A 16,809-nucleotide genomic window follows, 5' to 3' on the forward strand; every position below is an offset into this window, starting at 1 on the left:
AAGGTCTTCTCTTGCTAAGTCAACCTGTGATACAGCTTAGTGGAAATAACACATTCTTCAGTGTTTATCACTTTCATTGCTGGTAATGGTGTCCTTGTACTGTTTCTTATGATGCTTTTGGAGGCATTTCCATTCATGCCTAACTTACATTATCCTAATATTTCTGATAAATACTGCTTAAAATGTCTGTATCTATGATTATCTTTCATTCTGGTTGCTTTGCTTAATATATTTATTTAAATGTAGATTTACTGTTGGCCTCATCCATGATCCTTTCCCTGGGATCTCATCACTGAATACATTGTTTTTACACCATTGTAGATATAGACAAGTTGAAATGGAACCAGGATGAAAACTACAAATTTAATTACTTCTCCATTTGAGCTACACTCTATTCCCTTTTCTATAGAAAATAAATGGAGCAACATCCAAAATTCCCATGCAAAGACTTCACATATTTAATGAGTAGACAGATTCATCACTTGTTTGTTTTCCATGTGTAACTCTGAATGACAGCAGCCACCCTATATTTGTTACAATGGCCAACAATAGCAGCCTTTTTTGACCTCTGTGATAGGCAAGTTCATGTAACAATGAAAACAATAGATTTCAAACTACAAAAATTATAAAAATTATTAAAAACTTGTTAGTATTGCAAAGAAAGCTGAGTTTAGTTTTCAAACAGTTTGGAGAAAAAGTCTTACTTGTCCACAGCCACTGCTGCCAAAATAAGCTGCAGATCCACCCTGCTGGGGAAAAGAGAAAGAGCAGCTCATGATCCAAATATTCTCATTCTCTTTTCTCATTTCAAACACAGATATAAATTTTCAAGGGCTTTAGCTGCCAGGCTCTTTCAAAGGTAGAAGACCAGCTATATCCAACTGTGAATTATTTGGTGAAATACTGAGTATGTTGAATACTAAAGTGCATCAGAACACTGAGAGCTGAATGCCCTGCTTTCTACAGGGAAAAGTGATGCTTCAGGGAGCCTATTGTTGCCAGAACCATATGAAAAAAAGTTCAAAGGACTTCATTCTAAAGAGATACTTACAATATTATTTCAAGTTAGAAACCACTGGATTTTCAAGGCATATATGGGAACATCACGTACACGATGTATACTGACTAATGACGGACTGATGCTTACCTGTCCATAGGAACTGCCGCCTTGAGGCTGAGAGCCCTGTAAGAAAGGCACAGAGTCATTTGTAAAAAGAGCTGTGTAAGTGTAGTGCCAGCAGAGCAGAAGCAGAATCCCAGAACACCAGAGAGAAAAAGGCCATTTCCATTAAAGGTTCCTCTCTACAATGTTCCTTTCCCCTCATGGTATTTCAGTGGCACAAACCAAATCAAGGACCACTCAGAAACATCAAGAAGGAAAAAACCACCCATGCCCCAAAGCCCATTACAGGACAGGCTCCAACAGAAAAGCTCAACACATTTCAGCAACAAAGTCTCACCTGGCCATAGGACTGGCTGCCTTGGGAACCCTTTAAATAAAGAGAAGATAATTACCACCTTGACAAGGAGTCTTCTTTATAGAGCATGATAATTTATGGAAATAACAGCTGCATGTAGGATTCCCTAAAAGGTTCTTCCTGTACCAGAGGACACAGAGCAGTATGCTAACAGCTGTGCATCTGTACAGCACATTGTCTTATTCTCAGCAGAAGCTGTGGCTCAAATTGAGGCACAGACTGCCAAGGGAAACATCACTCTCAAAAGTCTTCCATTGTAAAAACAATGTATTCATGCCAGTCACAAAGAGATCAGTGAAGAACTTTCTACAGGACAGCCAGTTTGCTTACCTGGCCATAGGAGCTGCTGCTGCCTGAGAAACTTGGTCCACCCTAAGACAAGGACACCATTTGGTTACTTCCCTTTCAGTAAGGGGTCCAGCCTGCATTAGCAACAGCAAGCAGCTACATCCTAAAGCCATGCAGGGCAGAATGCAGAGCCAGACGTCTCCTGGCTCTCTTGAGGGTGCTGAGTGTGATGATTTCACACACTGGGATTCCAGATCAATGAGTAGCACTTGCATAAATGCTGAGTGTGAATAGACACTTTCAGAGAAAATGTCCTTTAAAGTTCAGATTCTGAGAGTTTGCTAAGTACCTTTATAGTGCCATTTCTGAAATGCTCTATTCTGACTGATTCTTACCTGGCCATAGGAACTGCCACCTTGAGGTCTGTAGCCCTGTGTGAAATTAATCATTGATTCAAAGTTACTTTATTTGTGAAGCAGTTACCTCTCTAATATCTATTTTTTGGAGTAAGAAAACAGTATAAGAGGCTTCTACAGACTCTAGTACTTAACTAGACTTACTTTGATATTTCTTATTTTGCAGAAATAGGTGATCACACTGTGTTTATTGAGTGACAATCATAGAGTAGTTTTACATTTGTCTCAGACGTTACTCCAATCTTAGGAGAGTTTTTCAGGAAGGGACACAACATTTTCTTATTATGTTTACTTTTCCTTCTTTTTTTTTTTTAGTTTTTTTAGACATTGGGTTTGGATGGCTAATGCTGGATGCTAGGGGAATATTGATTTAATATATTTGCATTTTCCATTGGCCCCAGTTGCATAATTCCCTTCCTCTGAGAGAAAATTAGGGTGAGAAATAATTTTTAAAAATTAAGACATTCTTATAAAAAATATAGCTTCATAAAATGGAAAAAACCCCAATACAATTCAAAGTAACAGGTCAAATGAATTAGCCAAGGATGACTATATTAAAAAAAATAATTCTCAGTAATATAAAGTTACTGTGGTTATAATTTCTGTTGCAATCTGGTTATAATATAATCTCAAAAAAGTGCCATTGTTCCATGTACATGCAGACCTGTGCCATAGCTGCCTGGCAAGGTTATGAAGACTGGGATTACCAAAAATTATTTGAATTATGCTATCTCTTTTTGCTATTTGACATAGCGATCCTAACAAAACTCATAGCTACCTTAGGGCGGTTTTATTGTATATAAAAACTGTGAAGGGAGGTAGATATTTAGTTGCAGGCTCCAAGCTAAATTCTTAATTCAGCTGAGAATCGGACCAAAGGTTCTTTAATTTCTCAATGCTACTTCTCTGCTGACAACAAAGCAGGCAGCAAAGAACTGACAATAAATTTGTATTATACCATCAATTGGAATGAGAACAGCATCAAATAGACTATTTCTACCAAAATTTATGAAGATCCAAACCTATGGAAAAGATAACATAGCAGCAGAAATTTAGGACTCCTGTATATATCCATGAACAACACAATGGTCATATTCAAAACAAAATATTTTAAATGGATTCAGAGATAATTTGGTTAAGAATTCAATGTGAATTGAAGAAAGAATATTTTAAAATTTGTTAACTTTTCAGGGCAATGGCACCTCACTTTATCAAATGTTCTATTCCAACTAACATTTACCTGTCCATAGGAACTGCCACCTTGAGGCTGAGAGCCCTGTAAGAAAGGCACAGAGTCATTTGTAAAAAGAGCTGTGTAAGTGTAGTGCCAGCAGAGCAGAAGCAGAATCCCAGAACACCAGAGAGAAAAAGGCCATTTCCATTAAAGGTTCCTCTCTACAATGTTCCTTTCCCCTCATGGTATTTCAGTGGCACAAACCAAATCAAGGACCACTCAGAAACATCAAGAAGGAAAAAACCACCCATGCCCCAAAGCCCATTTACAGGACAGGCTCCAACAGAAAAGCTCAACACATTTCAGCAACAAAGTCTCACCTGGCCATAGGACTGGCTGCCTTGGGAACCCTTTAAATAAAGAGAAGATAATTACCTCCTTGACAAGGAGGCTTCTTTATAGAGCACGATAATTTATGGAAATAACAGCTGCATGTAGGATTCCCTAAAAGGTTCTTCCTGTACCAGAGGACACAGAGCAGTATGCTAACAGCTGTGCATCTGTACAGCACATTGTCTTATTCTCAGCAGAAGCTGTGGCTCAAATTGAGGCACAGACTGCCAAGGGAAACATCACTCTCAAAAGTCTTCCATTGTAAAAACAATGTATTCATGCCAGTCACAAAGAGATCAGTGAAGAACTTTCTACAGGACAGCCAGTTTGCTTACCTGGCCATAGGAGCTGCTGCTGCCTGAGAAACTTGGTCCACCCTAAGACAAGGACACCATTTGGTTACTTCCCTTTCAGTAAGGGGTCCAGCCTGCATTAGCAACAGCAAGCAGCTACATCCTAAAGCCATGCAGGGCAGAATGCAGAGCCAGACGTCTCCTGGCTCTCTTGAGGGTGCTGAGTGTGATGATTTCACACACTGGGATTCCAGATCAATGAGTAGCACTTGCATAAATGCTGAGTGTGAATAGACACTTTCAGAGAAAATGTCCTTTAAAGTTCAGATTCTGAGAGTTTGCTAAGTACCTTTATAGTGCCATTTCTGAAATGCTCTATTCTGACTGATTCTTACCTGGCCATAGGAACTGCCACCTTGAGGTCTGTAGCCCTGCAAGGAAGATAAGAAGTCACTTGTAAACAAAGCTATATTTTCTTAGTACAGCAGCAACAGAAAAGTCCATTTCCTCTTAAATTTCTTCTGTACTATGTTCTTTTTTCCTTCATGGCTTTTCAGTGGTACACACCAAACTCATGGACCACTCAAAAACATCAAGAAAACAAAAAAACAAGAGAGGCTTCTACAGAAAAGCTCAACACATTTCAGTGAAACATCTCACCTGACTGTAGGACTGGCTGCCTTGGGAACCCTTTAAATAAAGAGAAGATAATTACCACCTTGACAAGGAGCCTTTTTTAAAGAGCATGTTTACAGAAATACAGCTGTGTGGGGATTTCTCAAAAAGCACAAAGCAGACAGAGCAGTGTGCTAACAGCCCTGCAATAGATTGTTCTATTCTCATCAGAAGCCATGACTGCTAACCTTGTGTATATTGAATACTTGTGATGTTGAGTAGTGGCCTCCCTGTGGCCCTGATCCCTAAAAGTCATACCTCCCCTTTTGAAAGAGTTTTCTGGTTGCATGTAGTGCTACAGAGAATATTGACAGACTTTTGCATCCCTCCTACCCCCTATTCTCAAGTTTTAGTTTGCAATAATTTACGATGCCACTGTGTGAGTATTTTCTAAAATTCTCTCACTTTTTTTTTCCACACAAGTAGCTTTAACTTCATGCTTGCTTAAAGCCATCTCCAGCATGGCTTTAAGCAATGCTGGAAGACATTGCATATAGTTCCACGATTATGATTTTTCATCATTCTCAATATGGCTCAGCAACTACCCTTTAAAGCTTTTGGAATTTGAGGTCTAATATGCATGGGCTCTGAATCTATCAGTATGGGGCTGGTGGTGTGGTAATGAGCCTAGAATCACATCCTCTCAGGGCCTTGACCCTTATGCTCTGAGTGGAATACACTCATTTCATGTCAACCCATCACACATGGAAATGCATTTGTGAGCATCACAAACAAAATCATTTGAACACCAACATCAGATGGTATTTTCATGAACTAAAGCCTGGGAAATAGAAATACCTGCACCTGTGAAATCCATTTTTAAATGCAGAAAATAATTTATCTGTAGGTTGTGCTGGCCCTGTATATAGGAATATTTATAACACTTTCAAAGTTTACTTACCTGAATATAAGTACTGCTGCTAGCTTGCTGTTTTTGTCCACTCTACACAGGAACAAAAAAAAAGGTTATTTATTTTTAAGAGGAATTGCTTATGCACTAAGCCATTTCAAGAAGCAATTCTGTCCTTCTATCTATTAGACAGTTTGAAAGCTACAAAAAGTTCGTTACACCTTTTCTTACTTTATGCCATCTCCATGTGCTACAAAATGTATATAAATCCTACACAAATGAAGTATTAAAAGTATTTATATATCTTCTTATAATTTTCTTAATGAAAATTAATTGAATAATACATATTTGTGTAATATTGTGGTATTTGAAGTGAGTTAAAATAATTCTGCCTTTCAAATATACCTAACAAATAGTCTTAAACCCATATCTATTTGTATTCACATGATGAATGCTTTTTTTCATTAATAAGCTTTTGACAAAGGCTTTGCCAAAGCAAAAATTGAAAAAATCCACAGTTAATATTTAACATAAGGAAAAGCCACTACAAAAAATATTTTGATTCCCAGAAAATATGTAGATTATGAGAGGAATAAAATATTTTTTATATTTGCACATTGAAAACAGTTAGCCTGTGTAATCAAAACACTGTACATTTAAAGTCAGAAATAAAATAACAAGGAAATCTTATTCTTTTCTTTTCCAGCATTCATCACTAGTCATGGAAGAAAATAATGCTATACATTTTGAAAGCAATGGTTTTGGAAAGACAAATTTGAGCTGGGGTAACCTGCTACTGAGCTTTCAACGGAAGTGAGCATTTGTTGTCATAGTCTCATGGACTGACATCTAATGGACTGACTAGCCATTAACAGTGGGATGGATGCTAAAATGACAAAGAACCCAGAAAAATATGTCTGAATGATATTCATAGTACTTAATAAGCATGCTCTTAATGATACTAGATTGCAATCAATTTTCTCAGTACCTGGTTATCAAGAAGCAGCATTAGAAATACAACAGTTCACCTAGGCATTAACAGCAGAATTTTAAAAATGTAATTCTCAACTGGGTGTTTCCATTAGAAAAAATGGACTGTTTAAATGAAAGTGGAACTGTGAAGGTTGCAATTTATATTTGATTTTATACTAAGTAACATTCAAGCTTTAGTTCTAGAATTCCATCCTCCTTCCTGAGCAGTCTGAGATGGTCAAATTTTGCGAATTCTGAGAGCACAATGGAATTTGCATACAGAGGTTTTAAAATTTTTTACATGTAGAAACCAGCTGCAACAGTCTTTATTCAGCAACCAGCTAAGATATTCTTTGTTGTAGTCACAGAAATGTCCTACTCCACCACTGTATTTTGTGGACATATAAGATATCTCTAAGTTATCCACACTTCTCTGTTCCCTGAGAGAGGAATTATTGCTTGGTTTACTAAGACAAACCTTCATTTAAAACTCAAGTATAATGGAGAAGAAATGTCTACCTGTACTATGATCCTTGTAGCAGAGCTTCCCAAACTCTGAAAAAAATCCAGAGACAAAGAAACATAATATAGCAGATTTAATTTACTTGTTTAATGCAATGCACTTAAACAGAAAATACTAAGTTGAACAATTTAGTTTGTGAGAATAAAGGGAAAGGTTATATGTGTGATGTGCTGTGTACCAGCTCTTAACACCCAGCATTAAGCTAGTTTATTCTCAGTTCTGAGGGTTTGGGGAGGCAGACTGACCCTACTAAGTCATTTTCTACTCTCACATCTCCTGTGGAGAGCGGCAGAGCACTGGTTATGTGCGCCACCTTTCTTCACTAGCAGTCAGCTTGGGCTTTCCAAAAGTGGGTTGGGAAGCTGGGACATCATCGCTCCTCTAACCCGTCTCACTGTCACCTGCACTGCACATACATCAACACATACAAATCCACTTCCTCATCCAGGCATTTTTTTTGCTGAATTCTGAGGCACGAGGGACAAACGTAAAAGAGCAGCACACACCATCATGAAACAATTGGTTTGATCCCATAAGAACTATAATGATAATATAGGAATCAAAAGAAAAAGTATTCTTACCTGAGGGAAGGTGTGACGCTGCAAAGAAACAGAAAAATCTTTCATTATTTTGCACAAGGACTTGCCCAAACAGAATATTGCAGCAGAGAAAGGGAAAAAGGGCCCTTATATTTCAGATGCAATACATAGTGGAATGTGAAAGAATTATATAAAAATGATGGCATAGAATAAATGAATCTTAACCTTTATTCAGCTTAGAACAACTTGTTCTATTGGAAATTAAACATATATAAAATATTACATTATAAAATCTCACTTCAAGCACCTGAAGGCAAAACTTAGTTCCAGAGAGTTCCAGAGTGGAAATGCAATAATTTAAAAAGGAGAATGGAAGTAAACTTACAGAAGAAAATTGCAACAGAAACAGAAAATCAAAACTATTCAGGAACACATAGACTGCATATATGGAGAGACCTGGTGTCTGCAGCTAATCCATTGTCTCTGCAAGTATTAACAGCAATCGCAGAACCACAAGGTTTTTACCTATCTTATTCAAACACACCTTCCCAGAAGATAACTATACACATAGGGTAAATCCTGCCTGCCAAAAAATAGTCTCCAGGAATATTTCTGAAAATTAAAAACATTGATACTTGAAAGCTTTTTGGGTCAAAGTTATTTGTATTTGTATGTGTATTGTAGAGAAAAACAGCTTACCACAGGTGGAAAAGGGTTGCTGTTGGCAACGACCACTACCTATGGAGAAACCAGAGGAAGCTGTTTACTCACTATAAAGATTATTTAAATATTGCTAAATATGTCAGAAAAAATGAAGAATACTAGAATGTGTAAATTTACAAACTCTGGTAGTAATGGTATGGAAGATCCCTTTTATAAAATGGCATTTTTATTAAAAAAAATTGATGCACATTACCAAGCAAAGAATAATATATATTTATACATAGTTTACACAAGAGTATAAGCAGATGAAAGATTTGCCACAAACCACATAATGACTCAGCTGTAGAGGCAGAAGCAGGATTTCATGTCTTGTACCATATCTACTGGCTTGTACTGTGTGCCCTTTTTTGATCCTCAACTTTCCACCCCAAACTAGAACATCAATTTATTTTGTCATTATTCAGTATTATGCTAAGAACTAAAAAAAGACTTGATATTGAGTTCATTCAAAAAAACCCTGAAATAAGCCAAATGCAATTGTTGTATCTTCTGCTGTGTTAATGTTCTCTCATTAGAAACTCTCCCAGCCTCTAAGACCCAAACCAAATCAAATCATATAAATCAATCTGGGTTAAAACCTTGAGAAGTCTTGACCGAAATAACAGGAGTCATGCCAAGTTATAACTGTAAGAATTTTTTCCCTTTGAACAGGAGTGCTTACCTTCTTACTGGAATCTGAACTGCTTGAAGGGACAGACTGTAAAGAATACAGAATTCATTTGTTGCTTAGGTAAATGTATGGCAAATTAACTACATCATTATTCTCTACAAGAATATTATACTAACACGATACCCATGAAGTACCAAACAAAGTAAAGTCTGAAGAAAATTAATGTATTGGCAGTTAATAAATAAACAACTACAATAAATCAACTAGTTTAATTTTTTTTAAAGCCCAATTATTTTGCTAGTTTTAGCGTCCTGTATAAAAGCTCCAAATGTTTCATGAAATTGGAAGTTTGTTTGTAGGAAAAAAATCTGTCAGTAGGAAAAAAAATTAGGCTCTCCTGCCTTCATCCAAAAAAACCAAACCCAATTCCAGAACCCATATGCTCAATTTAAAAACCTACCATTGCAATAGAATCTGGAAAAACTGGGATATGTCATAACAAGAGAATTTATTTAAATGAAGTATAAAATTGCATAAACAAAAGCCAAAAAACAAGCTCCAACCTTTTAATTCTTAGTAACCATCAAACAAAACACTGACTTTTTGAAAAGCATATTAAAAGTAACTGGTGTCCATTTATAGAATAAATATAATTGATTTTTGTTGGAAAATAGAAGTAGGGATACAGCAACAAACACCAAATACGTAATTCATCTCGTGAAGTTATTTCCAGGTATGATCATTACTAAATACTTTGAAGACAGTTTTCCTTTATCCCCTTCCACAAATTTAATTACTGTTTGGTAAAATTGGGAATAACTGCTTAACTTTTGAATAACTTAGGAAGCTAAAAACATGTTGGAGAACACAGTTACCTGGCCATAAGTAAGACCACTGCTGGATAAGGATGCACTCTGAAATAAAAATATAAATCAGGTATTTATTTATAAAATAATTTGCTAATTATTAATTTGTTTTCACGTGAAAAATAAATAAATGAGATGGACAATAGAAATTTCTCTACTAATTAAAGAATTAATATGCAAAGATTGTAAAGAACCCCTAATTATATTCCCTAATATGCAATATCCAAAGACAATAATTTTACCTGATAAAAAGCATTATGCAGTAAGAATTCTGACATTTTAGTAGGGAAACAAATTAAGAGTTTCTAATAGGTGATATTATGTATCACCTATGTGTACATACACACCTCAAAGCATAAATTATTAAGCTTTGAACTAGCAGTGTAACACCTTTTAATTTTGGGGTTTAATTTCAGACCAATATCTCAAGCTAACAGTATTTTCCTGAATATATTTAGGAAGACTTCAATAGCTCTACAGAACAGAATCAAATGCAGTTTTCAATAAGGAGATGAGTTAAGAAGCATAGTAGGAGACAATCAGTAAAAACATATATAACCAGCTTACATCTCTGCAGGCTTGTTGGCTATATGCACCAGCAGCACCTCCCTAAGACAAAAAATAAACCAGTTATTTCTCATCAGTATTTTCTATTTGTAGCAGAGACTCCCACATGAACATTCATCAAATAATGCCATTGAAAGCTGGGAGCTACTATGAATATAGTTATGCTGGGGACAAAAAAGAGAATGTAAAAATAGTGCTTACAGGGGCACATCCACTCTTGCTTATTGTGTAGACTACTCCACCCTGAAACAAAAACAGAAGTCAATTATTTCCATATAAAAAACTCAAATGGGCAAGACAGATAAAAACCAATGCCATGCTATTTATGGCATCAAAAGCTGTGCAGCTGACGATGTGTACGTGCAAGCAAGGGATAAGCAAGTAAAGAGGTTACCAGTTCCCTGGCACTGCCTGTAATGATTCTAATTTAGTGTGAGACATCATCTGTATTTCATATAAGTTTCATCAGCTTTGTCACTGGTCATGAAATCTTTCAAAAGGTTACTGAATGGCTCATATTTTATTAAAAAAGAATAACTTCAAGTAGTTATATGACAAGATGGGAAACTCAACTCTTAGAAAATAATATGTATTATATATTAAAAAAATACAAGGAAGAAAACCAGGTTTTAGCATATGTATCAAAATAATTTGTATTTCTCTGTATCTGCTAATTCATTACAAGCAATAAAGATTGAAGAAATGGAATATTACCAGATAATTCACTAATAACTATAACCACTAGTAAGTAGTAAGAAATATGTCCTTGATAACATCAGTTCAAGAAACTGGACACACACCAGAAAGTATCTAAGAGTTAAAGAGAAAGTAGGCATATTAATGGTAGTGGAGACAATCAACTAAAAACCAAGTATACATTGCTGTGATTAATGAAGTGAAAGAGGTGACAATGCAGACATGTATACCCCAAAAGTTTTAAAAGGCTAACTAGACACTGATAGCCCCAGATTTTCAACTGCAAATACAGTCCAGTGTAAAAAGCAATACAGCCATTAAACTGGAGCAAGCTATTGAGTTCAAGAGAGTGGAGGTAGCTGAACTTAGCCCAGGTACAAACACACTGTTTGCTGGATAAACACCTCTGCCATTCTGGGTTAACCAGCAGAGAAGATATTTCAGTACAGTACGAAATCACCTCACGTTACAGAATTTTAGTCATTCAAGGTTACTGAAGGAAAATATACAAATGCTGGAATTTAGGACTCATACCTGACTGCCTGAATAGCTGTTCTGAGAGGAACCAGAAGGTCCAACCTGAAAAGAAACCAGACTGGTATTTATTATCTTGCTGAAAAATTATTTTAAATAAATGATTTTTAGGAAAGAAAATTCTACTTGGTGGGAAAAGGAAGAAGCCACAAAGTAGTTTTCTATTAATTCATCCCACCAACTGATACTATTAAAATTATTTCAGAGATCTTTCAAGACAAATAATCAAAACCATGGCAATCCAGCTGTTATAAATAACATAATTCTGCTGCTTGCATCCTTTTGTACTTGACCTCACACACTTGATGTCCATCATTGAGGAGGAGATCTACACCACGACAATCATTAAAAAGCAGATGAAAGCTTTTTACTAATATGGCTAGGTAATCATTAGTATATTTGCTGTTAAAAAGCAAAGAAAGAAAAGAGGCTTCTTCACTGTGCTGCCAGTGAATGTTTTCAAAGGAAAAAAAATCAAATAGCTATATTTTATATCTAGATCATGGTTTGCAGAAGGCAAATAAATAAGTGATCCCAAAAAGCAAGAAAACATTAAGAATAAACAGTTAAAAGAGAAAAAGAAAACTTCTATTATAGAGCTACTACAGATTAGCAGAGAGAATCTGCAGAAGGAAATAGTTACAAGGCTGACAACCCTTTAGACAGTTTTGGATTTTTAATCAACAAAGATAAACTAACAAAAAGAAAATTAAATTATATTACAAGGGGGATAAAGACATATCTAGAAGCAGCTTTTGACTAGGCCTTGAGATCTTGGGCAGTTAGCAGCATGTCAATGTCTTTGGAGAAGGAATATTTACCATGATGCATCGGCCTGTTGAGTAAGTCCCACCACGCTGCAAGAGAACACAGGTTCCAGTTACTGTTTATTGACTGGTACTACTTTAAACAGGAAATCAACTGAATTCACATTGATGGTCCGAGTGAAGAAATCAAGGGTTTCAGTGCTGACAAGATATTAAACATTTTAACAATCTCATCTGCAAACTGATGTTAACTAATTCAAAATAAATGTACATTCAAAACTGAATAAAAAAATGAAAGCATAAATGACATCTTGCTAGGAAAGTAATTTGAATGGTATAATAGAATCTTCATGCTACAAGCATGAAACAACTGGACCAGTAGGAGAGGAATTCTAAAACTGAGGTAACTGGAAGCTGGGAAATTGAAGAAAAATTGCTCTTACCTTGCTACATTCTAATTCTATCATAAGCTGTAGGGAAAAAACCAGAAGAGGAAGCATTACCAAATTATTCACAGAAAAAAAAAAAAAAAAAGGCAGCTTATTATAGGAAACAGACAATACATTTGGTGAAGTGAGAGTTTTAAGACAGGTGTTCACTCTTGGTTACATTACAAGTTCACATAAATCACTGCTACAGTCCAATACAGTAGATTTGAGGAGACTTCCTTTACTTGAGCTGCCAAAGTTTAGCTTGTTTCATAGAAGCATAATTCTTGGCAAAAAAATGTTACCAACTCCTTTCAAGAATATGCTATAGTTACAGTTCCCAGGGGCTGAGGCAGCAGTTAAGAGCAGCACTGTACATCAGAAGTGCAGTACAGTTCTGTAACCAATTCTATTATCTTTTTTTTTGCTTTAAGGCATGGATTGTTTTGATAAATATATTATTACTTTCCTCATTTCTGTAGGAGAAAAATAGTATTAACTTTATTTTTTCATCATTTTTATAAGGGGATTAGGCAGTTAAAATTATTGAAAGCATCTAATGATTTTGCCTTAGTTAATGAATAAATGACAACAAGTGTATATCTTGTATCAAGCCAAAGATACTTTAATTACTGTATTATTTTCTATCATTCAAATACATTAAAACATACCTTCCTTTTACTTTTTCCTGTTGCATTAACTGACTCAGAATGCATAGCTGTGAGAGTTTTGCTTTGAATTCCAACCCAAAAGTTCTCTAGATTTTGAATCACAGTTGCACTAGAGAAAAAACAAAATAATTTCTTTTCTATCAGCGTATTTCAATATAAAATACTAATAAACTCTTGTCCCCCTTCACCCCCAGCCAAGAATATCTACTGTGTTCTGGTTTTAGGGATATACAGTACAAGTTCCACAGAATACTTTTCCTTGTAGTGGTTTGTATCATCACCCAGCATAACTTTGAAGATAACTAAAACAGATGCTGAGAACAAGCAGAAGAAGGACAGACACTGTTTGAAGAAGCACTGACACCAGTGAGGAGCATTGGCTCAAATGTCCATAAGAATTGTCCCACATATTCTGACAGTCTGCATCCTGATGGTGAACTGATTCTCATGGCAATAACGAGTGGAAGCAATTGCAGTTTTGTATTCTTTTGCCTGTTCTTGGTATTCCTCAAGATTTAATGAAGCAAGGCAAAGATGGCCCTATCATAAATTTGCACTTCAAATAATGAAAACTAGCAAATATTTAGGTATTTTCCAATATACTTTAAGCATGCATTTGTTAGGGTAGGTGGTGTTTTTACAAGGTTCACATCTGCAAGAAATGTAGCATTAAAAGTAGGCTAAATATGTCTTCCCCTGTTTTTAGAAATCACTTAATAGGTCATACACTAATTTTAAAATTTATATTTTAAAATCAAACTACTATTCTGCCACTGTTCAAAATGAAGAAAGGTATAACTGAATAGGTCTGAATTTAATTTTTTCAGGGAAGGAGTTACATTCATATTTTGTTGCTGTTGTAATTAAAGAATTCAAAGTGTAAAAAATGGCTACTCAAAGATCCATTAATAACATTATGCTTAATGGAATTATTTATATATATTAAGATCTTTAGGACATTAATTTTTGCAACTATATCTTGAAATGGAAATAATTTAATGAACATAGTGTGAACTTATGGCAAACTATGAAAAAAACTGAAAAAATCTATGTTGGACAAGAATATCTCAAACGGCAACACACGTCTATCTCAATATAGAAAGAAAATTTCAAGGAAAAAAAAAAGAAAAACAAATATTTACATAAATTGAAGCTCTCTAACATCATGTGGAGCAATCCATGTTGTTGTAACCTTCTGTTTCACATCTGAATTGGCATTAATTATTGCAGAATTCTGCAATAAAAAAGAAATACAAATAATTATATAAGATGTAAGAGTGACTTTTAGCTATATTATTACAGAAACTGTCTCTACTACAACAGGAAACACTGATGTCCTGCTACAAAGAGCCAGGGAATTTCTACATTAGCTTCGTATCACATATAAAGGATAGTTGAAGTTCTTGAGAAAACCTAACCTTTTAAACTCTACTGATGAAATAGCTTTGCTGTATAAAAATGATCACTACTTCTATTGTTTAAAAGAAACCCAAGCTTCAGTAAATATTCCAAAGACTACACACATACCGTCATGTTATGACATTCCAAGCCTTTAGTGTTTGGATCCGTAATTTTAAAAGTACCAACAGGAACATCTCCATCTATTTCTCGAGCTTGTAGATTAAATCCTTTAAACCCAGCATCTCCAAGTGCTTCCAGAGTTACTGTGAAAAGAAGCATTTTGAGAAATGCAAATTTCATATACCACTAAAACTGCCTAAATGTTTACCATGCAATTTGCTTCACTCCAAGGCACAAGATTGCATTGTGCAGAATTCTGCACAGTGTAGAAATTACTTTAAGCCCTGTACAGTTCTAAGAAAAACCACTTAAAATACCTTTCTTGATTATAAGGGGAATGACATTAAAGGCAAAGGAAAAAATTTGGAAAGGTGCTTCTCTGTAAAGTAACATGAAATTTATTATTTACTGACAATTTCAAAAGGAATTCTGCTCTACTAAATGAGCAGTGGCCCTGCTAACAAAAAGTTTATTTATTTTCTGTCTAATCAGGCCTACAAAGTCAAAAATGCTACAGGAGAAAGAGAATTGCATTTCTGTTTTAAAAGAAAAGATTAGCTTTTGCATAAGACTGAAGTGCAGAAACATTTTTTTATTAATTAGAACTGGAAAGATAGAAAACAGTTTGACTTCCATGTTCTACATTAAATATGAAAATTTAATAATTATATGAGCTAATCAATATTACTCAAATTTTGTTACTGAAGGAGCTCAGAAAACTATGGTAGAGAGCAGTTTCATGCTTTGTGTTTCATACTGAAATTAGATTTCAAAAGACATAACCAAATTTGCTATGATCTATTATAACTTTTCTCTGCTAATTCCATTAGTAGAGAATGGAATCAGAATAATGGTTTATGAACAGAGATATCTGTCGTTATTAAAAACAAGGGCAGATTAAATGGGAATGACACAAAAATCAAAGACCAATCAATCATACTTTGATAATTTAGTGTTTCCAAACATCTGCATAATTAGCCTTCCAATTTGTCATCAACTTTCAGTCCTAATTCATTAATTTCCCCAGGTGTCCCAGAAGCAATGAGATGGAGCCCTTGAATGCAGGGCTAAATGCAGCAGGGATGACCTGTAGGAGTGGCATGTGGCGTGTCACAGTGAAACTGCAGCAGACTCAGTGGGAGGGGTCCTAATGTGGCTCCCTGAGACCATGTACTGGGTGCTTACAGTGGGGAGCATGAAAAAAGACTGCTAAAAAGACATCATTAGAGAAAAAAAGGGACAAAAAAGGCAAGGTTAGTAGCATCTGGGATTCAATATTTTTGTCATGATAAATCTCATTTAACTTGCTGAGCAGTCTGGATATACTTAAATCCATCCCCCAATTTTCTGTCAATAGTATTTTAAATATTTGAAGAGTACTGAAAGAGCCCTCCCATCCTTGAAGGAGCTCTTCACATGTTTTCCCAAGAAGGGCAGCAGTAACAGGACTCTAAGGCTTCTCCATTCTTCTCCTTATACATCATTCTCCATGGAAGTACATCCATGCTACTAGGTCAAAGTAAAACAGAGTCCCAGCTAGAGAGTAACTACTTGTGAATAATGCTTTTTTTCAGCTACTGAGATCCAACAGCCATGTGACAGGTAACAACTCTCTTCCACTTCCATGCTTCTCCTAAGCATGAATGGCTAGAAAGAGAAGCATTCACAAGTTACTTGAAGTGTGGTAGCACCATGAGATGGCATCATAGTGTGAAGAAACAAGGCTGTTAAGGTGTTCCATCCAGAGAGCAATTTGGGATTAGGAAAATAAAAAGGGAGTTTAAGCCACAATTGCTCCACCTCCTGAAATGTGATAAAATCTGGG

At 35.6% G+C, this 16,809-nt stretch overlaps 1 protein-coding gene across 3 annotated transcripts in view; it reads right to left on the reverse strand.

The window, feature by feature from the left end:
• Positions 1-13,424: 13,424 nt before the first annotated feature.
• Positions 13,425-16,809, reverse strand: part of LOC137479333 (putative defense protein 3) — a 32,359-nt gene continuing 28,974 nt past the window's right edge. For all 3 annotated transcript variants that reach the window (XM_068199740.1, XM_068199741.1, XM_068199739.1), the window contains 3 exons: positions 14,991-15,127; positions 14,606-14,697; positions 13,425-13,572 (listed from right to left, as the gene is read on the reverse strand). In XM_068199740.1, the coding sequence (XP_068055841.1) occupies positions 13,440-13,572; positions 14,606-14,697; positions 14,991-15,127 (362 nt within the window). In that variant the 3' untranslated portion in view covers positions 13,425-13,439. The remainder of the gene's footprint in view (positions 13,573-14,605; positions 14,698-14,990; positions 15,128-16,809) is intronic.

This window comes from Anomalospiza imberbis, chromosome 9, assembly GCF_031753505.1.
Source record: "Anomalospiza imberbis isolate Cuckoo-Finch-1a 21T00152 chromosome 9, ASM3175350v1, whole genome shotgun sequence".
Lineage (NCBI taxonomy): Eukaryota > Metazoa > Chordata > Aves > Passeriformes > Viduidae > Anomalospiza > Anomalospiza imberbis.